Source organism: Carcharodon carcharias (genome assembly GCF_017639515.1).
Source record: "Carcharodon carcharias isolate sCarCar2 chromosome 24 unlocalized genomic scaffold, sCarCar2.pri SUPER_24_unloc_14, whole genome shotgun sequence".
Taxonomy (NCBI): Eukaryota; Metazoa; Chordata; class Chondrichthyes; order Lamniformes; family Lamnidae; genus Carcharodon; species Carcharodon carcharias.
Genome location: NW_024470589.1, coordinates 163,135 through 187,500, shown reverse-complemented (window position 1 = coordinate 187,500; position 24,366 = coordinate 163,135). Strand labels below are relative to the sequence as shown.

The following is a 24,366-nucleotide window of genomic DNA, read 5'->3' as shown; positions in this document are numbered from 1 at the left end:
CTCAGGGTCGGGGTTCAGTAGCGGGCTGGAGGCTCCGTAGCCCAGGTCGGGAGGTCAGGATAAGGTCGTGAGGTCACCATGGCGTCGGCAGGGTCAGTACTCCAGGAGTGCAGGATCTGATTGGAGGTCAGCATGTGCCTAGGGGTCAGTACTCAGGGTCAGGACGTCAGTACAAGGTCACGGGATGGGCAGAAGGCCGAGATTCAGCACTCACCGAGGGTCCAGATGTTGAGAATCGGACTGAAGGGGCCACTCCCTCGCTCGCTCTGGGCCAGGACACTGAACTGGTACTCAGTGTCCGGCCAGAGACCACCCACCCGCAGGCTGGAGTTACCGGTGGGAACCATCCGAATGATCCAATCGTGGGGTCCATGGGTCATCTGCCTGAACCTGAGAGAGAGAGAGAGAGAGAGAGAGAGACAGAATTCAGACACTGTGACCCCATCGCGAGGGGGGTGAAAGGTCAGACTCAGACGCTGTGACCCCACCGCGAGGGGGGTGAAAGGTCAGACTCAGACACTGTGGCCCCACCGCGAGGGGGGTGAAAGGTCAGACTCAGACACTGTGACCCCACTGCGAGGGGGGTGAAAGGTCAGACTCAGACACTGTGACCCCACTGTGAGGGGGGTGAAAGGTCAGACTCAGACACTGTGACCCCACTGTGAGGGGGGTGAAAGGTCAGACTCAGACACTGTGACCCCACTGTGAGGGGGGTGAAAGGTCAGACACAGACACTGTGACCCCACTGTGATGGGGGAGGTGAAAGATCAGACTCAGACATTGTGATCCCCTTGTGGAGGGGGTGAAAGGTCAGATTCAGACACCGTGACCCCACTGTGAGGTGGTGAAAGGTCAGACTCAGACACCGTGACCCCACTGTGAGGTGGTGAAAGGTCAGACTCAGACATCGTGACCCCACTGTGAGGTGGTGAAAGGTCAGACTCAGACACCGTGACCTCACTGTGAGGGGGGTGTAAGGTCAGACTCAGACACTGTGACCCCACTGTGAGGGGGGTGAAAGGTCAGACTCAGACACTGTGACCCCACTGTGAGGGGGGTGAAAGGTCAGACTCAGACACTGTGACCCCACTGTGAGGGGGGTGAAAAGTCAGACTCAGACACTGTGACCCCACAGCGAGAGCGGTGAAAGGTCAGACTCAGACACTGTGACCCCACAGCGAGAGCGGTGAAAGGTCAGACTCAAGCACTGTGACCCCACAGAAAAGGGGTGAAAGTTCAGTCTCAGACACGCACGCTGAGAGGGGCTGTGGACCCGGCCGAGGGGGGGGGGGGGGGGGGGAGAGGGGCCATTTCAGGGAAGTGGGGGGGGGGGGGGGGGGGGGGGGTGGGGGGTGGGGTGTGGGGGAAAGGGGCTGAGGTACAAGGCGGGTCGAGGGGCCAGGCTCCTGGTTGGCCAGCGGCGGGAGGGTTGGCGGGAGGTGAAGGGTTGAGGAGGGAGCCGAAGAGCTTGGGGAGGAGGGAGCAGGACGTCATCAGGTGAGGAGGGGAGGAGGGGGGGGTGCGGGGCGAGATAGGTCACTTTTCGAGCGGAGGGGGGGGCGGAGGGGGGTGGAGGGGCGAGATAGGTCACTTTTCGAGCGGAGGGGGGGCGGAGGGAGGGGTGGGGGTGGAGCGGATTGGCCGACGCGTACCAGACGGTGAACTGCTGTGGCTGCCCACCACCGAAGCCAGGCTCCCAGGACACGGTGATGGCGAAGACATCCGGCCTCACGGTCACATTGCGGACGGCGTGGGGGCTGGTTCCTGTAACACATACAGGGGTCAGGGGTCAAACAGGCGGGAGCCCTGCCCCCCCCCCCCCCACCCCCCACCAAAACTGTGCGACCCCTCAACCCCTCCCCCCCCCCAAACTGTGCGACCCCTCAACCCCTCCGCCCCCCCAAACTGTGCGACCCCTCAACCCCTCCCCCCACCAAACTGTGCGACCCCTCAACCCCTCCTCCCACCAAACTGTGCGACCCCTCAACCCCTCCCCCCCCCAAAACTGTGCGACCCCTCAACCCCTCCGCCCCCCCAAACTGTGCGACCCCTCAACCCCTCCCCCCACCAAACTGTGCGACCCCTCAACCCCTCCCCCACCAAACTGTGCGACCCCTCAACCCCTCCTCCCACCAAACTGTGCGACCCCTCAACCCCTCCCCCCCCCCCAAACTGTGCGACCCCTCAACCCCTCCGCCCCCCCAAACTGTGCGACCCCTCAACCCCTCCCCCCACCAAACTGTGCGACCCCTCAACCCCTCCCCCACCAAACTGTGAGACCCCCTCCCCCCCCCAAAACTGTGAGACCCCCTCCCCTCCCCCCAAACTGTGAGACCCCCTCCCCCCCACCCCAAACTGTGTGACCCCCTCCCCCCCTCCACCCCGATGCCTGTCGGGGGTGGGGGGGTGTGTCGCTGGTGCTGAGACTCTGGACGCTTACCGAGCACCAGCACCGTGGTCCAGGCTGTGATGTGTGTCAGGTTGTTGCGGCCCTCGCACGCCCAGTCTCCGTGGTGGCACTTCCGCAAACTGCGCAGGCACAGGGTCCCATCCGCCAGCACCTGGAAGGGGCAACGAGAGCAGCCCCCAGCCTGAAACAACAGGGGCAAGAGGCTGTACCAGGGCAATCTCCGTCCAAACCCCCCCTTCCGCACTCCCTCTCTCCGTCCAATCCCCCCCTTCCACACTCCCTCTCTCCGTCCAAACCCCCCCTTCCACACTCCCTCTCTCCGTCCAATCCCCCCCTTCCACACTCCCTCTCTCCGTCCAATACCCCCCTTCCACACTCCCTCTCTCCGTCCAATCCCCCCTTCCACACTCCGTCTCTCCATCCAATCCCCCCCTTCCACACTCCCTCTCTCCATCCAATCCCCCCCTTCCACACTCCCTCTCTCTGTCTAATCCCTCCTTCCACACTCCCTCTCTCCGTCCAATCCCCCCCTTCCACACTCCCTCTCTCCGTCCAATCCCCCCTTCCACACTCCCTCTCTCCGTCCAATCCCCCCTTCTACACTCCCTCTCTCCGTCCAATACCCCCTTCCACACTCCCTCTCTCCGTCCAATACCCCCTTCCACACTCCCTCTCTCCGTCCAATCCCCCCTTCCACACTCCCTCTCTCTGTCTAATCCCCCCTTCCACACTCCCTCTCTCTGTCTAATCCCCCCTTCCACACTCCCTCTCTGTCTAATCCCCCCTTCCACACTCCCTCTCTCCGTCCAATCCCCCCTTCCACACTCCCTCTCTCCATCCAATCCCCCCTTCCACACTCCCTCTCTCCGTCCAATCCCCCCCTTCCACACTCCCTCTCTCCGTCCAATACCCCCTCCCACACTCCCTCTCTCCATCCAATCCCCCCTTCCACACTCCCTCTCTCCATCCAATCCCCCCCTTCCACACTCCCTCTCTCTGTCTAATCCCCCCTTCCACACTCCCTCTCTCCATCCAATACCCCCTTCCACACTCCCTCTCTCCATCCAATCCCCCCTTCCACATTCTCTCTCTCCGTCCAATACCCCCTTCCACACTCTCTCTCTCTCCGTCCAATACCCCCTTCCACACTCCCTCTCTCCATCCAATTCCCCCTTCCACACTCTCTCTCTCTCCGTCCAATACCCCCTTCCACACTCTCTCTCTCTCCGTCCAATCCCCCCTTCCACACTCCCTCTCTCCGTCCAATCCCCCCTTCCACACTCCCTCTCTCTGTCTAATCCCTCCTTTCACACTCTCTCTCTCTCTGTCTAATCCCCCCTTCCACACTCCCTCTCTCCGTCCAATACCCCCTTCCACACTCCCTCTCTCCGTCCAATCCCCCCTTCCACACTCCCTCTCTCCGTCCAATCCCCCCTTCCACACTCCCTCTCTCCGTCCAATCCCCCCTTCCACACACCCTCTCTCCGTCCAATCCCCCCTCCACACTCCCTCTCTCCATCCAATCCCCCCTTCCACACTCCCTCTCTCCATCCAATCCCCCCTTCCACACTCCCTCTCTCCATCCAATTCCCCCTTCCACACTCCCTCTCTCCATCCAATCCCCCCTTCCACACTCCCTCTCTCCATCCAATACCCCCCTTCCACACTCCCTCTCTCCGTCCAATCCCCCCTTCCACACTCCCTCTCTCCGTCCAATACCCCCTCCCACACTCCCTCTCTCCGTCCAATCCCCCCCTTCCACACACCCTCTCTCCGTCCAATACCCCCTCCCACACTCCCTCTCTCCATCCAATCCCCCCTTCCACACTCCCTCTCTCCATCCAATCCCCCCTTCCACACTCCCTCTCTCCATCCAATACCCCCTTCCACACTCCCTCTCTCCGTCCAATCCCCCCTTCCACACTCCCTCTCTCCATCCAATCCCCCCTTCCACACTCCCTCTCTCCGTCCAATCCCCCCTTCCACACTCCCTCTCTCCATCCAATCCCCCCTTCCACACTCCCTCTCTCCATCCAATCCCCCCTTCCACACTCCCTCTCTCCATCCAATCTACCCTTCCACACTCCCTCTCTCCGTCCAATCCCCCCTTCCACACTCCCTCACTCCGTCCAATCCCCCCTTCCACACTCTCTCTCTCTCCGTCCAATCCCCCCTTCCACACTCCCTCTCTCCATCCAATCCCCCCTTCCACACTCCCTCTCTCCATCCAATCCCCCTTCCACACTCCCTCTCTCCATCCAATCCCCCCCTTCCACACTCCCTCTCTCCATCCAATCCCCCCTTCCACACTCCCTCTCTCCATCCAATCCCCCCCTTCCACACTCCCTCTCTCCGTCCAATCCCCCCTTCCACACTCCCTCTCTCCATCCAATACCCCCCTTCCACACTCCCTCTCTCCATCCAATCCCCCCTTCCACACTCCCTCACTCCGTCCAATCCCCCCTTCCACACTCTCTCTCTCTCTCCGTCCAATCCCCCCTTCCACACTCCCTCTCTCCATCCAATCTCCCCTTCCACACTCCCTCTCTCCATCCAATTCCCCCTTCCACACTCCCTCTCTCCATCCAATCCCCCCTTCCACACTCCCTCTCTCCATCCAATACCCCCCTTCCACACTCCCTCTCTCCATCCAATCCCCCCCTTCCACACTCCCTCTCTCCATCCAATCCCCCCTTCCACACTCCCTCTCTCCATCCAATTCCCCCTTCCACACTCCCTCTCTCTGTCTAATCCCTCCTTCCACACTCCCTCTCTCTGTCCAATCCCCCCTTCCACACTCTCTCTCTGTCTAATCCCCCCTTCCACACTCCCTCTCTCCGTCCAATCCCCCCTTCCACACTCCCTCTCTGTCTAATCCCCCCTTCCACACTCTCTCTCTCTAATCCCTCTTCCACACTCCCTCTCTCTGTCTAATCCCTCCTTCCACACTCCCTCTATCCGTCCAATCCCTCCTTCCACACTCTCTCTGTCTAATCTGTCCAACTTCTGTCTCTATCTCTCTCTCCCCATCACTGTCTCTCTGTTTCTCCATCTCTGTCTCTCTCTCTCTTTCTCTCTCTCTCTCTATTATGTTTCTCTCTCATTCTCTCTCTCTGCCATTCTCTCTGTTTCTCTGTGCCACTGTCTCCTTCTCCCTCTACCTCCATCTCCATGTCCTTCCCCCCCAACCCCTTTCCCCTCCTCTTCCCCCTCTCCATTTCCCCCCATTCTCTCCGTAACTTTCACTCAGCACCTCCCTCCCTCTCCCTCTCCACCTCCCTTTCCCTCTCTCTCAATCTCCCTCCCTTTCTCACTCTCCATTTCCCCACTTTATCTCTCTTGTTCTCAATCTCCATTTGCCTATCCCACCCACTCCGTCTCTCCTCTTCCCTCCATCTCCCACTCTCCCACTTTCTCCCTCTCCCTCTCTCACTCTCCACCTCTCTCTACCGTTCACTCCCTCTCTCTCACTCTCTCCATCTCCCTCCCTCTCCCTCCCATCTCTCCCTCTCTCTCACTCTCTCCATCTCCCTCCCTCTCCCTCCCATCTCTCCCTCTCTCTCACTCTCCACCTCTCTCTCCCGTTCACTCCCTCTCTCTCACTCCCTCCATCTCCCTCCATCTCCCTCCCTCTCCCTCCCATCTCTCCCTCTCTCTCTCTCTCTACCTTGTTCCAGGTAACTACAGGCTCTGGATCTCCTGTGGTTGAGCAGCTGATCCTGAGTTCCCGGCCGACCTCCTGCTCATATCGCTTGGCGGGTCTGTTAACAAACCTTGGGGGGTCCTGAGAGACAAAACAGAGCTTCAGATAGTCTGGTCTTGGAATAAGGAGAGCCAGAGAGAGAGACAGAGATAGAGAGACAGAGATAGAGAGACAGAGATAGAGAGACAGAGAAAGAGACAGATAGAGAGAGAGAGGCGGAGGGATAGAGACCAAGAGAGAGAGACAGAGTGAGAGTGAGAGTGAGAGACAGAGACAGAGACAGAGAGAGCGCGAGAGAGGCGGAGGGTCAGAGCGAGAGACAGAGACAGAGACAGAGAGACAGAGAGAGAGAGAGAGAGACAGAAAGAGACAGAGAGAGAGACAGAGAGATAGAGAAAGAGAGATAGAAGGAAAGATGCATCCCAAGTGAGAGAGTGAGAGAGAGACAGAGTGAGAGTGAGAGACAGAGATAGAGAGAGAGAGAGAGAGATGGAGGGACAGAGAGAGAGAAAGAGAGAGAGAGACAGAAAGGGAGGGAAAGAGAGAGAGAGAGAGAGACAGAAAGAGAGACAGAAAGAGAGACAGAGGGAGGGAGAGAGAGAGACAGAGTGAGTGAGAGTGAGAGACAGAGATAGAGAGAGAGAGAGACAGAGGGACAGAGAGAGAGAAAGAGAGAGAGAGAGACAGAGAGAGAGAGAGACAGAGAAAGAGAGAGAGAGAGAGAGAGAGAGACAGAGGGACAGAGAGAGAGAAAGAGAGACAGACAGACAGAGAGGGAGAGAGAAACAGAGAAAGAGAGAGAGACAGAGAGAGAGACAGCGAGAGAGAGACAGAGAGAGAGAGAGACAGAGAAAGAGAGAGAGAGAGAGAGAGAGATAGAAGGAGAGATGCACCCCAAGGGTGAATTCCCAGTTGTAACAGTCAGAGTCAGTGAAGATGTTGATCCTGGACTCCAGAGGGAGAGAGAGAGAAGACGAGGTTGAACTCAGAGCAGCCCGTTTCGGTGTCGAGTGTCGGAGACACCTTTAATATTACGTGTGTGGGGCTGGACTGCCCCAGTGTCCCATAGCTGTTGTACGGGGTACAGGTATATTCCCCAAGAGCATCATCATTCCCCATGGCAATCACAATCGTACCAGCACTGTCCTGGTACCAGCCTGGAATCTGCAGAGAGAATACGGAGAGGGTTAGAGAGAAAGGGAAACAGACAGACAGGCAGACAGAGGGAGAATGAGAGGGAGAGACACAGAGAGAGACAGAGAGAGACAGAGAGAAAGGGAGAGAGAGAGAGAGAGACAGTGAGAGAGTGAGAGACAAAGAGACAGAGAGACAGAGAGAGAGAGGGAAATAGAATGATAGAGATAGACTCAAAGACAGAATTTGGCAGAGAAAGAGATAGACAGTGAGCAAAGGAAATAGAGAGAGAGAGAGAGAGACCAAGAGAGAAAAACAGAGTGATAGAGATGCAGAGTAAGAGAGTCAGGCAAACAGAGTGAGACAACGACAGAAACAGAGAGAGTGACAGAGAGAGAGAGAGAAAAAGAGACAGAGTGGCAACGAGACTGACAGCGAAAGCGGGAGTGACAGACAGTGACAGTGAGAGCGACAGTGAGAGCGACAGTGACAGTGAGAGGGACAGTGAGAGCGACAGTGAGAGTTACAGTGACAGTGAGAGCGACAGTGAGTTACAGTGACAGCGAGAGTGACAGTGAGAGCGAGAGTGACAGCGAGAGTGACATTGAGAGACTGAGAGTGACAGTGACAGAGACAGTGAGAATTACAGTGACAGCAAGAGTGACAGTGACAGCGAGAGTGAGAATTACAGAGACAGTGAGAGTGACAGTGAGAGCGACGGTGAGAGTTACAGTGACAGTGAGAGCAACAGTGAGAGTTACAGTGACAGCGAGAGTGACAGTGAGAGCGAGAGTGACAGCGAGAGTGACATTGAGAGACTGAGAGTGACAGTGACAGAGACAGTGAGAATTACAGTGACAGCAAGAGTGACAGTGACAGCGAGAGTGAGAATTACAGAGACAGTGAGAGTGACAGTGAGAGCGACGGTGAGAGTTACAGTGACAGTGAGAGCGACAGTGAGAGTTACAGTGACAGCGAGAGTGACAGTGAGAGCGAGAGTGACAGCGAGAGTGACATTGAGAGACGGAGAGTGACAGTGACAGAGACAGTGAGAATTACAGTGACAGCAAGAGTGACAGTGACAGCGAGAGTGAGAATTACAGAGACAGCGAGAGTGACAGTGAGATCGACAGAGAGAGTTACAGAGACAGTGAGGTGACAGTGAGAGTTAGTGACAGTGAGAGTGACAGCGAGAGTGACAATGAGAGACCAAGAGTGACAGTGACAGCGATAGTGACAGTAACAGTGACAGCAAGACCGACAGTGAGAGTTACAGTGACAGCGATAGTGACAGTGACAGCGATAGTGACAGCGAGAGTGACAGTGAGAGTTACAGTGACAGTGATAGTGACAGCGAGAGTGACAGAGAGAGTGACAGAGAGAGAGTGACAGTGAGAGTGACAGTGACAACGAGAGTGACAGTGACAGCGAGAGTGCCAAAGAGAGTGACAGAGAGAGAGTGACAGCGACAGCGAGAGTGACAGTGACAATGAGAGTGACAGTGACAGAGAGAGAGTGTGACAGAGAGAGTGACAAAGAGAGACCAAGAGTGACAGTGACAGCGATAGTGACAGTAACAGTGACAGCAAGACCGACAGTGAGAGTTACAGTGACAGCGATAGTGACAGTGACAGCGATAGTGACAGCGAGAGTGACAGTGAGAGTTACAGTGACAGTGATAGTGACAGCGAGAGTGACAGAGAGAGTGACAGAGAGAGCAAGAGTGACAACGACAGCAAGAGAGTGGCAGAGAGTGACAGCGAGAGTGACAGTGACAGCAAGAGTGACAGAGAGGGTGATAGAGAGAGAGAGTGGCAGAGAAAGTGACAGAGAGAGAGTGGCAGAGAGAGTGACAGTGACAGCAAGAGAGTGGCAGAGAGTTACAGCGAGAGTGACAGTGACAGCAAGAGTGACAGCGAGGGTGACAGAGAGAGTGACAGTGCCAGCGAGAGTGGCAGAGATAGTGACAGAGAGAGAGTGACAGCGAGAGTGACAGTGACAACGAGAGTGACAGTGACAGCGAGAGTGGCAAAGAGAGTGACAGAGAGAGAGTGACAACGAGAGTGACAGTGACAGCGAGAGTGGCAGAGAGAGTGACAGAGAGAGAGAGTGACAGTGACAACGAGAGTGACAGTGACAGCGAGAGTGGCAGAGAGAGTGACAGAGAGAGAGTGACAGTGAGAGGGACGGTGACAACGAGAGTGACAGTGACAGCGAGAGCGGCAGAGAGAGTGACATAGAGAGAGTGACAGTGAGAGTGACAGTGACAACGAGAGTGACAGTGACAGCGAGAGTGCCAAAGAGAGTGACAGAGAGAGAGTGACAGCGACAGCGAGAGTGACAGTGACAATGAGAGTGACAGTGACAGAGAGAGAGTGTGACAGAGAGAGTGACAAAGAGAGACCAAGAGTGACAGTGACAGCGATAGTGACAGTAACAGTGACAGCAAGACCGACAGTGAGAGTTACAGTGACAGCGATAGTGACAGTGACAGCGAGAGAGTGACAGAGAGTGGCAGAGAGAGAGTGACAGCGAGAGTGACAGTGACAGCGAGAGACTGAGAGAGAGAGAGACAGAGAGAGAGAGTGACAGAGAGAGTGACAGAGAGACAGTGACAGAGAGAGAGTGACAGAGAGAGTGACAGAGAGAGTGACAGAGAGAGTGACAGTGAGAGTGACAGTGACAGCGAGAGAGTGGCAGAGAGAGAGTGACAGCGAGAGAGTGACAGCGACAGAGACAGAGTGGCAGAGAGACAGTGAGAGAGAGAGAGTGTGACAGAGAGAGTGACAGAGAGAGTGACAGTGACAGCGAGAGAGTGACAGAGAGAGAGTGACAGAGAGAGAGAGACAGAGAGAATGAGTGAACAGCGAGAGTGACAGTGACGGCGAGAGAGTGACAGAGAGAGAGAGACAGAGAGAGAGAGATAGAGAGAGAGAGTGAAAGCGAAAGTGACAGTGACAGCGAGAGAGTGACAGAGAGAGAGTGACAGAGAGAGAGAGTGACAGAAAGAGTGACAGAGAGAGAGAGTGACAGACAGAGTGACAGAGAGAGAGTGACGGGGAGAGAGAGTGACAGAGAGACTGACAGAGAGAGCGACAGAGAGAGTGACAGAGAGAGAGAGTGACAGAGAGAGAGAGTGACAGAGAGAGAGTGACAGACAGAGAGAGTGACAGAGAGAGTGACAGAGAGAGAGACAGAGAGTGACAGAGAGAGAGAGTGACAGAGAGAGAGAGTGGCAGAGAAGGCGACAGAGAGAGAGAGTGATAGACAGAGTGACAGAGAGAGAGACAGAGATAGAGAGTGACAGCGAGAGTGACAGAGAGAGAGTGACAGAGAGAGTGACAGAGAGAGAGTGACAGAGAGAGAGTGACAGAAAGAGAGTGACAGAGAGAGTGACAGAGAGAGAGTGACAGAGAGAGTGACCGAGAGAGAGAGAGAGTTACAGCGAGCGTGACAGAGAGGGTGACAGAGAGAGATGACAGAGAGAGTGTCAGAGAGAGAGTGACAGAGAGATTGACAGCGAGAGAGAGTGACAAGAGAGAGTGACAGTGACAGCGAGAGAGTGGCAGAGAGAGAGTGATATAGAGAGAGTGACAGAGAGAGTGACAGAGAGAGAGAGTGACAGAGAGAGAGTGACGAGAGAGTGACAGAGAGAGAGAGTGACAGAGAGAGAGTGACAGAGAGAGAGTGACAGAGAGAGTGACAGTGACAGCAAGAGAGTGGCAGAGAGAGTGTGACAGTGAGAGAGAGACAGAGAGAGAGACAGTGAGGGAGACAGAGAGAGAGAGTGACAGCGAGAGTGACAGTGACAGCGAGAGAGTGACAGAGAGAGAGTGACAGAGAGAGTGACAGAGAGAGAGAGACAGAGAGAGATTGACAGAGAGAGAGAGACAGAGAGAGAGTGACAGAGAGAGTGACAGAGAGAGTGACAGTGACAGAGAGAGAGTGACAGAGAGAGTGACAGAGAGAGAGTGACAGAGAGAGAGAGTGACAGAGAGAGTGTGACAGAGAGAGAGTGACAGAGAGAGTGACAGCGAGAGAGTGACAGAGAGAGTGAAAGAGAGAGAGTGACAGAGAGAGAGTGACAGAGAGAGAGTGACAAGAGAGAGAGTGAAATATAGAGTGACAGTGACAGCGAGAGAGTGACAGAGAGAGAGTGACAGAGAGAGTGACAGAGAGAGAGTGACAGAGACAGTGACAGAGAGAGTGACAGAGAGAGAGTGAGGAGAGAGAGTGACAGAGAGAGAGTGACAGAGAGAATGACAGAGAGAGAGAGAGTGACAGCGAGAGACTGACAGAGAGAGAGTGACAGAGAGAGTGACAGCGAGAGAGTGACAGAGAGAGAGTGACAGAGAGAGAGAGTGACAGAGAGAGAGAGTGACAGAGAGAGTGAAGAGAGAAGACAGGGAGAGTGACAGAGAGAGTGAGTGACAGAGAGAGAGTGACAGAGAGAGAGAGTGACAGAAAGAGTGACAAAGAGAGAGAGTGACAGAGAGAGAGTGACAGGGAGAGAGAGTGACAGAGAGAGTGACAGAGAGAGAGACAGAGAGAGTGACAGAGAGAGAGAGTGACAGACTGAGTGACAGAGAGAGAGAGTGACAAAGAGAGTGACAGAGAGAGAGTGACAGGCAGATAGAGTGACAGAGAGAGTGACAGAGAGAGAGACAGAGAGTGACAGATAGAGAGAGTGACTGAGAGAGTGGCAGAGAGAGAGTGACATTGAGAGAGAGTGACAGAGAGAGAGAGTGGCAGAGAGAGTGACAGTGACAGCAAGAGAGTGGCAGAGTTACAGCGAGAGAGTGACAGAGAGAGAGTGACAGAGAGAGAGAGTGGCAGAGAGAGTGACAGTGACAGCAAGAGAGTGGCAGAGTTACAGCGAGAGAGTGTCAGAGAGAGAATGACAGAGAGAGTGAAAGTGAGAGTGATAGTGACAGTGAGAGAGTGGCAGAGAGAGTGTGACAGAGAGAGACAGAGAGAGAGACAGCGAGATAGAGTGACAGCGAGAGTGACAGTGACAGCGAGAGAGTGACAGAGAGAGAGTGACAGAGAGAGTGACAGAGGGAAAGAGATAGAGAGAGAGTGACAGAGAGAGAGTGAAAGAGAGAGAGTGACAGAGAGAGTGACAGAGAGAGAATGACAGAGAGAGAGTGACAGAGAGAGTGTCAGAGAGAGAGTGACAGAGAGAGAGAGTGACAGAGAGATTGACAGAGAGAGTGACAGCGAGAGAGTGACAGAGAGAGTGAAAGAGAGAGAGTGACAGAGAGAGAGTGACAGAGAGAGAGTGACAAGAGAGAGAGTGAAATAGAGAGTGACAGTGACAGCGAGAGAGTGACAGAGAGAGAGTGACAGAGAGAGTGACAGAGAGAGAGTGACAGAGACAGTGACAGAGAGAGTGACAGAGAGAGAGTGACAGAGAGAGAGTGACAGCGAGAGAGTGACTGAGAGAGAGTCACAGAGAGAGAGTGACAGAGAGAGAGTGACAGAGAGAGTGACAGCGAGAGAGTGACAGAGAGAGAGTGACAAGGAGAGAGTGACAGAGAGAGAGAGTGACAGAGAGAGTGACAGAGAGAGAGACAGAGAGAATGACAGAGAGAGTGAGTGACAGAGAGAGAGTGACAGAGAGAGAGAGTGACAGAAAGAGTGACAAAGAGAGAGAGTGACAGCGAGAGTGACAGAGATAGAGTGACAGGGAGAGAGAGTGACAGAGAGAGTGACAGAGAGAGAGACAGAGAGAGTGACAGAGAGAAAGAGTGACAGACAGAGTGACAGAGAGAGAGAGTGACAAAGAGAGTGACAGAGGGAGAGTGACAGGCAGATAGAGTGACAGAGAGAGTGACAGAGAGAGAGACAGAGAGTGACAGATAGAGAGAGTGACAGAGAGAGTGGCAGAGAGAGAGTGACAGAGAGAGAGAGTGACAGAGAGAGAGTGTGGCAGAGAGAGAGTGACAGAGAGAGAGAGTGACAGAGAGAGAGAGTGGCAGAGAGAGTGACAGTGACAGCAAGAGAGTGGCAGAGTTACAGCGAGAGAGTGACAGAGAGAGAGTGACAGAGAGAGTGAAAGTGAGAGTGATAGTGACAGTGAGAGAGTGGCAGAGAGAGTGTGACAGAGAGAGACAGAGAGAGAGACAGCGAGATAGAGTGACAGCGAGAGTGACAGTGACAGCGAGAGAGTGACAGAGATAGAGTGACAGAGAGAGTGACAGAGAGAAAGAGATAGAGAGAGAGTGACAGAGAGAGAGTGACAGAGAGAGAGTGACAGAGAGAGTGACAGAGAGAGAATGACAGAGAGAGAGTGACAGAGAGAGTGTCAGAGAAAGAGTGACAGAGAGAGAGAGTGACAGAGAGAGTGACAGCGAGAGAGTGACAGAGAGTGAAAGAGAGAGAGTGACAGAGAGAGAGAGTGACAGAGAGAGAGTGACAAGAGAGAGTGACAGAGAGAGACAGTGACAGAGAGAGAGTGACAGAGAGAGCGTGACAGAGAGAATGACAGAGAGAGAGTGACAGAGAGAGTGAGAGAGAGAGAGAGTGACAGAGAGAGTGACAGAGAGAGAGAGACAGAGAGAGAGAGTGACAGAGAGAGTGACAGCGAGAGAGTGACAGAGAGAAAGTGACAAGAGAGAGAGTGACAGAGAGAGAGAGTGACAGAGAGAGAATGACAGAGAGAGAATGACAGAGAGAGTGAAAGAGAGAGAGACTGAAAGAGAGAGAGTGACAGAGAGATAGTGACAGAGAGAGTGACAGTGACAGCGAGAGAGTGGCAGAGAGAGTGTGACAGAGAGAGTGACAGAGAAAGAGAGACAGAGAGAGATTGACAGAGACAGTGACAGAGAGAGTGACAGAGAGAGAGTGACAGAGAGAGAGTGACAGCGAGAGAGTGACAGAGAGAGAGTCACAGAGAGAGAGTGTCAGAGAGAGAGTGACAGAGAGAGAGTGACAGAGAGAGTGACAGAGAGAGTGACAGAGAGAGAGTGACAGAGAGAGAGTGACAGAGAGAGTGACAGAGAGAGAGTGACAGAGAGAGTGACCGAGAGAGAGAGAGAGTTACAGCGAGTGTGACAGAGAGGGTGGCAGAGAGAGAGTGACAGAGAGAGAGAGAAACAGAGAGAGAGAGTGGCAGAGAGAGTGACAGTGACAGCAAGAGAGTGGCAGAGAGTTACAGCGAGAGAGTGACAGAGAGAGAGTGACAGAGAGAGTGACAGTGAGACTGCTAGTGACAGCGAGAGAGTGGCAGAGTGAGTGTGACAGAGAGAGACAGAGAGAGTGACAGAGATAGAGTTACAGAGAGAGTGACAGAGAGAGAGTGACAGAGAGAGTGACAGTGAGAGTGATAGTGACAGCGAGAGAGTGACAGAGAGAGAGTGACAGAGAGAGTGACAGAGAGAGAGAGACAGAGAGAGAGAGTGACAGCGAGAGTGACAGAGAGAGAGTGACAGGGAGAGAGAGTGACAGAGAGAGTGACAGAGAGAGAGACAGAGAGAGTGACAGAGAGAGAGTGACAGACAGAGTGACAGAGAGAGAGAGTGACAGAGAGAGTGACAGAGAGCGAGTGACAGGCAGAGAGAGTGACAGAGAGAGTGACAGAGAGAGAGAGACAGAGAGTGACAGATAGAGAGAGTGACAGAGAGAGCGAGTGAGAGAGAGAGAGTGACAGAGAGAGAGTAACAGAGAGAGAGAGTGGCAGAGAGAGTGACAGTGACAGCAAGAGAGTGGCAGAGAGTTACAGCGAGAGATTGACAGAGAGAGAGTGACAGAGAGAGTGACAGTGAGAGTGATCGTGACAGCGAGAGGGTGGCAGAGAGAGTTTGACAGAGAGAGACAGAGAGAGAGACAGAGAGATAGAGTGACAGCGAGAGTGACAGTGACAGCGAGAGAGTGACAGAGAGAGAGTGACAGAGAGAGTGACAGAGAGAAAGAGATAGAGAGAGAGTGACAGAGAGAGAGTGACAGAGAGAGAGTGACAGAGAGAGTGACAGAGAGAGAATGACACAGAGTGAGTGACAGAGAGAGTGTCAGAGAGAGAGTGACAGAGAGAGGGAGTGACAGAGAAAGTGACAGAGAGAGTGACAGCGAGAGAGTGACAGAGAGTGAAAGAGAGAGAGTGACAGAGAGAGTGACAGTGACAGCGAGAGAGTGACAGAGAGAGAGTGACAGAGAGAGTGTGACAGAGAGATAGTCACAGAGAGAGAGTGACAGAGAAAGAGTGACAGAGAGAGAGTGACAGAGAGAGTGACAGTGAGAGAGTGACAGAGAGAGAGTGACAGAGAGAGAGAGTGACAGAGAGAGTGACAGAGAGAGAGACAGAGAGAGTGACAGAGAGAGTGAGTGACAGAGAGAGAGTGACAGAGAGAGAGAGTGACAGAAAGAGGGACAAAGAGAGAGAGTGACAGCGAGAGTGACAGAGAGAGAGTGACAGGGAGAGAGGGTGACAGAGAGAGTGACAGAGAGAGAGACAGAGAGAGTGACAGAGAGAGAGAGTGACAGACAGAGTGACAGAGAGAGAGAGTGGCAAAGAGAGTGACAGAGAGAGAGTGACACGCAGATAGAGTGACAGAGTGACAGAGAGAGAGACAGAGAGAGAGTGACAGGCAGTTAGAGTGACAGAGAGAGTGACAGAGAGAGAGACAGAGAGTGACAGATAGAGAGAGAGACAGGGAGAGTGACAGAGAGAGAGTGACAGACAGAGTGACAGAGAGAGAGAGTGACAGAGAGAGTGACAGAGTGCGAGTGACAGGCCGAGAGAGTGACAGAGAGAGTGACAGAGAGACAGAGAGTGACAGATAGAGAGAGTGACAGAGAGAGAGTGACAGAGAGAGAGTAACAGAGAGAGAGAGTGGCAGAGAGAGTGACAGTGACAGCAAGAGAGTGGCAGAGAGTTACAGCGAGAGATTGACAGAGAGAGTGACAGAGAGAGTGACAGTGAGAGAGATCGTGACAGCGAGAGGGTGGCAGAGAGAGTTTGACAGAGAGAGACAGAGAGAGAGACAGAGAGATAGAGTGACAGCGAGAGTGACAGTGACAGCGAGAGAGTGACAGAGAGAGAGTGACAGAGAGAGTGACAGAGAGAAAGAGATAGAGAGAGAGTGTCAGAGAGAGAATGACAGAGAGAGAGTGACAGAGAGAGTGACAGAGAGAGAATGACAGAGAGAGAGTGACAGAGAGAGTGTCAGAGAGAGAGTGACAGAGAGAGAGAGTGACAGAGAGAGTGACAGAGAGAGTGACAGCGAGAGAGTGACAGAGAGTGAAAGAGAGAGAGTGACAGAGAGAGAGAGTGACAGAGAGAGAGAGTGACAGAGAGAGAGTGACAGAGAGAGAGAGTGACAGAGAGAGTGACAGAGAGAGAGACAGAGAGAGTGACAGAGAGAGTGAGTGACAGAGAGAGAGTGACAGAGAGAGAGAGTGACAGAAAGAGGGACAAAGAGTGAGAGTGACAGCGAGAGTGACAGAGAGAGAGTGACAGGGAGAGAGAGTGACAGAGAGAGTGACAGAGAGAGAGACAGAGAGAGTGACAGAGAGAGAGAGTGACAGACAGAGTGACAGAGAGAGAGAGTGACAAAGAGAGTGACAGAGAGAGAGTGACACGCAGATAGATTGACAGAGAGAGTGACAGAGAGAGAGACAGAGAGAGAGTGACAGGCAGATAGAGTGACAGAGAGAGTGACAGAGAGAGAGACAGAGAGTGACAGATAGAGAGAGTGACAGAGAGAGTGGCAGAGAGAGAGTGACAGAGAGAGAGAGTGACAGAGAGAGAGAGTGGCAGAGAGAGTGACAGTGACAGCAAGAGAGTGGCAGAGTTACAGCGAGAGAGTGACAGAGAGAGAGTGACAGAGAGATTGAAAGTGAGAGTGATAGTGACAGTGAGAGAGGGGCAGAGAGAGTGTGACAGAGAGAGACAGAGAGAGAGACAGCGAGATAGAGTGACAGCGAGAGTGACAGTGACAGCGAGAGAGTGACAGAGAGAGAGTGACAGAGAGAGTGACAGAGAGAAAGAGATAGAGAGAGAGTGACAGAGAGAGAGTGACAGAGAGAGTGACAGAGAGAGAATGACAGAGAGAGAGTGACAGAGAGAGTGTCAGAGAAAGAGTGACAGAGAGAGAGAGTGACAGAGAGAGTGACAGAGAGAGTGACAGAGAGAGAATGACAGAGAGAGAGTGACAGAGAGAGTGTCAGAGAAAGAGTGACAGAGAGAGAGAGTGACAGAGAGAGTGACAGAGAGAGTGACAGAGAGAGTGACAGAGAGAATGACAGAGAGAGAGTGACAGAGAGAGTGTCTGAGAAAGAGTGGCAGAGAGAGAGAGTGACAGAGAGAGTGACAGAGAGAGTGACAGCGAGAGAGTGACAGAGAGTGAAAGAGAGAGAGTGACAGAGATAGAGAGTGACAGAGAGAGTGACAAGAGAGAGTGACAGAGAGAGACAGTGACAGAGAGAGAGTGACAGAGAGAGCGTGACAGAGTGAATGACAGATAGAGAGAGTGACAGAGAGAGAGTGACAGAGAGAGTGACAGAGAGAGTGACAGAGAGAGTGACAGAGAGAGAGTAACAGAGAGAGAGAGTGACAGAGAGAGTGACAGAGAGAGAGAGTGACAGAGAGAGAGTGACAAGAGAGAGAGTGACAGAGAGAGAGTGACAGAGAGAGAGTGGGAGAGTGAGAGTGATAGAGAGAGTGACAGAGAGAGAGAGTGACAGAGAGAGTGACAGTGACAGCGAGAGAGTGGCAGAGAGAGTGTGACAGTGAGAGAAAGAGAGAGACACAGAGACAGAGAAAGTGAGAGAGAGTGACAGCGAGAGTGACAGTGACAGCGAGAGAGTGACAGAGAGAGAGAGTGACAGAGAGAGTGACAGGGAGAGAGAGACAGAGAGAGATTGACAGAGAGAGAGTGACAGAGAGAGAGAGTGACAGAGACAGTGACAGAGAGAGTGACAGAGAGAGAGTGACAGAGAGAGAGTGACAGCGAGAGAGTGACAGAGAGAGAGTCACAGAGAGAGAGTGTCAGAGAGAGAGTGACAGAGAGAGAGTGACAGAGAGAGTGACATCGAGAGAGTGACAGAGAGAGAGTGACAGAGAGAGTGACAGAGAGAGAGTGACAGAGAGAGTGACCGAGAGAGAGAGTTACAGCGAGTGTGACAGAGAGGGTGGCAGAGAGAGAGTGACAGAGAGAGAGAGTTACAGAGAGAGTGGCAGAGAGAGTGACAGTGACAGCAAGAGAGTGGCAGAGAGTTACAGCGAGAGAGTGACAGAGAGAGAGTGACAGAGAGAGTGACAGTGAGAGTGATAGTGACAGCGAGAGAGTGGCAGAGTGAGTGTGACAGAGAGAGCCAGAGAGAGAGACAGAGAGAGAGTGACAGAGAGAGTGACAGAGAGAGAGTGACAGAGAGAGTGACAGAGAGAGAGTGACAGAGAGAGTGACAGAGAGAGAGTGACAGAGAGAGTGACCGAGAGAGAGAGTTACAGCGAGTGTGACAGAGAGGGTGGCAGAGAGAGAGTGACAGAGAGAGAGAGTGACAGAGAGAGTGGCAGAGAGAGTGACAGTGACAGCAAGAGAGTGGCAGAGAGTTACAGCGAGAGAGTGACAGAGAGAGAGTGACAGAGAGAGTGACAGTGAGAGTGATAGTGACAGCGAGAGAGTGGCAGAGAGAGTGTGACAGAGAGAGACAGAGAGAGAGAGAGATAGAGTGACAGCGAGCGTGACAGTGACAGCGAGAGAGTGACAGAGAGAGAGTGACAGAGAGAGTGACAGAGAGAGAGAGACAGAGAGAGAGAGTGACAGAGAGAGTGACAGAGAGAGAGTGACAGGGAGAGAGAGAGACAGAGAGAGTGACAGAGAGAGACTCAGAGAGAGTGACAGAGAGAGAGAGTGACAGACAGAGTGACAGAGAGAGAGAGTGACAGAGAGAGTGACAGAGAGAGAGTGACAGGCAGAGAGAGTGACAGAGAGAGTGACAGAGAGAGAGACAGAGAGTGACAGATAGAGAGAGTGACAGAGAGAGCGAGTGGCAGAGAGAGAGTGACAGAGAGAGTGTAACAGAGAGAGAGAGTGGCAGAGAGAGTGACAGTGACAGCAAGAGAGTTGCAGAGAGTTACAGCGAGAGAGTGACAGAGAGAGAGTGACAGAGAGAGTGACAGTAAGAGTGATAGTGACAGCGAGAGAGTGGCAGAGAGAGTGTGACAGAGAGAGACACAGAGAGAGACAGAGAGATAGAGTGACAGCGAGAGTGACAGTGACAGCGAGAGAGTGACAGAGAGAGTGACAGAGAGAGTGACAGAGAGAAAGAGATAGAGAGAGAGTGACAGAGAGAGAGAGTGACAGAGAGAGAGTGACAGAGAGAGTGACAGAGAGAGAATGACAGAGAGAGAGTGACAGAGAGAGTGTCAGAGTGAGAGTGACAGAGAGAGAGTGACAGAGAGAGTGACAGAGAGAGTGAAAGAGAGAGAGTGACAGAGAGAGAGAGTGACAGAGAGAGTGACAGTGACAGCGAGAGAGTGACAGAGAGAGAGTGACAGAGAGAGAGTGACAGAGAGAGAGTCACAGAGAGAGAGTGACAGAGAGAGAGTGACAGAGAGAGAATGACAGAGAGAGTGACAGCGAGAGTGTGACAGAGAGAGAGTGACAGAGAGAGAGTGACAGAGAGAGAGAGTGACAGAGAGAGTGACAGAGAGAGAGAGTGACAGCGAGAGTGACAGAGATAGAGTGACAGGGAGAGAGAGTGACAGAGAGAGTGACAGAGAGAGAGACAGAGAGAGTGAGTGACAGAGAGAGAGTGACAGAGAGAGAGAGTGACAGAAAGAGTGACAAAGAGAGAGAGTGACAGCGAGAGTGACAGAGATAGAGTGACAGGGAGAAAGAGTGACAGAGAGAGTGACAGAGGGAGAGACAGAGAGAGTGACAGAGAGAGAGAGTGACAGACAGAGTGACAGAGAGAGAGAGTGACAAAGAGAGTGACAGAGAGAGAGTGACAGGCAGATAGAGTGACAGAGAGAGTGACAGAGAGAGAGACAGAGAGTGACAGATAGAGAGAGTGACAGAGAGAGTGGCAGAGAGAGAGTGACAGAGAGAGAGAGTGACAGAGAGAGAGAGTGGCAGAGAGAGCGACAGTGACAGCAAGAGAGTGGCAGAGTTACAGCGAGAGAGTGACAGAGAGAGAGTGACAGAGAGAGTGAAAGTGAGAGTGATAGTGACAGTGAGAGAGTGGCAGAGAGAGTGTGACAGAGAGAGACAGAGAGAGAGACAGCGAGATAGAGTGACAGCGAGAGTGACAGTGACAGCGAGAGAGTGACAGAGAGAGTGACAGAGAGAAAGAGATAGAGAGAGAGTGACAGAGAGAGAGTGACAGAGAGAGAGTGACAGAGAGAGTGACAGAGAGAGAATGACAGAGAGAGAGTGACAGAGAGAGTGTCAGAGAGAGAGTGACAGAGAGAGAGAGAATGACAGAGAGAGTGACAGAGAGAGTGGCAGAGAGAGTGACAGTGACAGCAAGAGAGTGGCAGAGAGTTACAGCGAGAGAGTGACAGAGAGAGAGTGACAGAGAGAGTGACAGTGAGAGTGACAGTGACAGCGAGAGAGTGACAGAGAGAGAGTGACAGAGAGAGAGTGACAGAGAGAGAGTCACAGAGAGAGAGTGATAGAGAGAGAGTGACAGAGAGAGAATGACAGAGAGAGTGACAGCGAGAGAGTGACAGAGAGAGAGTGACAGAGAGAGAGTGACAGAGAGAGAGAGTGACAGAGAGAGAGACAGAGAGAGTGACAGAGAGAGTGAGTGACAGAGAGAGAGTGACAGAGAGAGAGAGTGACAGAAAGAGTGACAAAGAGAGAGAGTGACAGCGAGAGTGACAGAGATAGAGTGACAGGGAGAGAGAGTGACAGAGAGAGTGACAGAGAGAGAGACAGAGAGAGTGAGTGACAGAGAGAGAGTGACAGAGAGAGAGAGTGACAGAAAGAGTGACAAAGAGAGAGAGTGACAGCGAGAGTGACAGAGATAGAGTGACAGGGAGAAAGAGTGACAGAGAGAGTGACAGAGGGAGAGACAGAGAGAGTGACAGAGAGAGAGAGTGACAGACAGAGTGACAGAGAGAGAGAGTGACAAAGAGAGTGACAGAGAGAGAGTGACAGGCAGATAGAGTGACAGAGAGAGTGACAGAGAGAGAGACAGAGAGTGACAGATAGAGAGAGTGACAGAGAGAGTGGCAGAGAGAGAGTGACAGAGAGAGAGAGTGACAGAGAGAGAGAGTGGCAGAGAGAGTGACAGTGACAGCAAGAGAGTGGCAGAGTTACAGCGAGAGAGTGACAGAGAGAGAGTGACAGAGAGAGTGAAAGTGAGAGTGATAGTGACAGTGAGAGAGTGGCAGAGAGAGTGTGACAGAGAGAGACAGAGAGAGAGACAGTGAGATAGAGTGACAGCGAGAGTGACAGTGACAGCGAGAGAGTGACAGAGAGAGTGACAGAGAGAAAGAGATAGAGAGAGAGTGACAGAGAGAGAGTGACAGAGAGAGAGTGACAGAGAGAGTGACAGAGAGAGAATGACAGAGAGAGAGTGACAGAGAGAGTGTCAGAGAGAGAGTGACAGAGAGAGAGAGAATGACAGAGAGAGTGACAGAGAGAGTGGCAGAGAGAGTGACAGTGACAGCAAGAGAGTGGCAGAGAGTTACAGCGAGAGAGTGACAGAGAGAGAGTGACAGAGAGAGTGACAGTGAGAGTGATAGTGACAGCGAGAGAGTGGCAGAGAGAGTGTGACAGAGAGAGACAGAGAGAGAGAGAGAGAGAGTGACAGCGAGCGTGACAGTGACAGCGAGAGAGTGACAGAGAGAGAGTGACAGAGAGAGTGACAGAGAGAGAGAGACAGAGAGAGAGAGAGTGACAGAGAGAGTGACAGTGAGAGAGTGACTGGGAGAGAGAGTGACAGAGTGACAGAGAGAGAGACAGAGAGAGTGACAGAGAGAGAGTGACAGAGAGTGACAGAGAGAGAGAGTGACACAGAGAGTGACAGAGAGAGAGTGACAGGCAGAGAGAGTGACAGAGAGAGTGACAGAGAGAGAGACAGAGGGAGAGACAGAGAGAGTGACAGAGAGAGAGAGTGACAGACAGAGTGACAGAGAGAGAGAGTGACAAAGAGAGTGACAGAGAGAGAGTGACAGGCAGATAGAGTGACAGAGAGAGTGACAGAGAGAGACAGAGAGTGACAGATAGAGAGAGTGACAGAGAGAGTGGCAGAGAGAGAGTGACAGAGAGAGAGAATGACAGAGAGAGAGAGTGGCAGAGAGAGAGTGACAGAGAGAGTGTAACAGAGAGAGAGAGTGGCAGAGAGAGTGACAGTGACAGCAAGAGAGTGGCAGAGAGTTACAGCGAGAGAACGACAGAGAGAGAGTGACAGAGAGAGTGACAGTGAGAGTGATAGTGACAGCGAGAGAGTGGTAGAGAGAGTGTGACAGAGAGAGACACAGAGAGAGACAGAGAGATAGAGTGACAGCGAGAGTGACAGTGACAGCGAGAGAGTGACAGAGAGAGAGTGACAGAGAGAGTGACAGAGAGAAAGAGATAGAGAGAGAGTGACAGAGAGAGAGAGTGACAGAGAGAGAGTTTCAGAGAGAGTGACAGAGAGAGAATGACAGAGAGAGAGTGACAGAGAGAGTGTCAGAGTGAGAGTGACAGAGAGAGAGAGTGACAGAGAGAGTGACAGAGAGAGTGACAGTGACAGAGAGAGTGTCAGAGTGAGAGTGACAGAGAGAGAGTGACAGAGAGAGTGACAGAGAGAGTGACAGCGAGAGAGTGACAGAGAGAGTGAAAGAGAGAGAGTGACAGAGAGAGAGAGTGACAGAGAGAGAGTGACAAGAGAGAGAGTGACAGAGAGAGTGACAGTGACAGCGAGAGAGTGACAGAGAGAGAGAGTGACAGAGAGAGAGTCACAGAGAGAGAGTCACAGAGAGAGAGAGTGACAGAGAGAGAGTGACAGAGAGAGAGTGACAGAGAGAGTGACAGCGAGAGAGTGACAGAGAGAGAGTGACAGAGAGAGAGTGACAGAGAGAGAGAGTGACAGAGAGAGAGTGACAGAGAGAGAGACAGAGAGAGTGACAGAGACAGTGAGTGACAGAGAGAGAGTGACAGAGAGAGAGAGTGACAGAAAGAGTGACAAAGAGAGAGAGTGACAGAGAGAGTGACAGAGATAGAGTGACAGGGAGAGAGAGTGACAGAGAGAGTGACAGAGAGAGAGACAGAGAGAGTGAGTGACAGAGAGAGAGTGACAGAGAGAGAGAGTGACAGAAAGAGTGACAAAGAGAGAGAGTGACAGCGAGAGTGACAGAGATAGAGTGACAGGGAGAGAGAGTGACAGAGACAGTGACAGCGAGAGAGTGACAGAGAGAGTGAAAGAGAGAGAGTGACAGAGAGAGAGAGTGACAGAGAGAGAGTGACAAGAGAGAGAGTGACAGAGAGAGTGACAGTGACAGCGAGAGAGTGACAGAGAGAGAGAGTGACAGAGAGAGAGTCACAGAGAGAGAGTCACAGAGAGAGAGAGTGACAGAGAGAGAGTGACAGAGAGAGAGTGACAGAGAGAGTGACAGCGAGAGAATGACAGAGAGAGAGTGACAGAGAGAGAGTGACAGAGAGAGAGAGTGACAGAGAGAGAGTGACAGAGAGAGAGACAGAGAGAGTGACAGAGACAGTGAGTGACAGAGAGAGAGTGACAGAGAGAGAGAGTGACAGAAAGAGTGACAAAGAGAGAGAGTGACAGAGAGAGTGACAGAGATAGAGTGACAGGGAGAGAGAGTGACAGAGAGAGTGACAGAGAGAGAGACAGAGAGAGTGAGTGACAGAGAGAGAGTGACAGAGAGAGAGAGTGACAGAAAGAGTGACAAAGAGAGAGAGTGACAGCGAGAGTGAGAGAGATAGAGTGACAGGGAGAGAGAGTGACAGAGAGAGTGACAGAGAGAGAGACAGAGAGAGTGACAGAGAGATAGAGTGACAGACAGAGTGACAGAGAGAGAGAGTGACAAAGAGAGTGACAGAGAGATAGTGACAGGCAGATAGAGTGACAGAGAGAGTGACAGAGAGAGAGACAGAGAGAGAGAGTGACAGAGAGAGAGTGACAGAGAGAGAGACAGAGAGAGTGACAGAGAGAGTGAGTGACAGAG

General features: G+C 52.8%; 1 protein-coding gene across 1 annotated transcript in view; it reads right to left on the bottom strand.

The window, feature by feature from the left end:
* The window catches only part of LOC121273497 (protein turtle homolog A-like), a gene marked incomplete at both ends in the record, with an annotated part of 78,425 nt that overhangs the window by 13,095 nt on the left and 40,964 nt on the right, over positions 1–24,366 (bottom strand). The window contains 5 exons of the mRNA XM_041180669.1: positions 215–390; positions 1,653–1,764; positions 2,441–2,591; positions 6,078–6,194; positions 7,137–7,277. Of these exons, the coding sequence (XP_041036603.1) occupies positions 215–390; positions 1,653–1,764; positions 2,441–2,591; positions 6,078–6,194; positions 7,137–7,277 (697 nt within the window). The remainder of the gene's footprint in view (positions 1–214; positions 391–1,652; positions 1,765–2,440; positions 2,592–6,077; positions 6,195–7,136; positions 7,278–24,366) is intronic.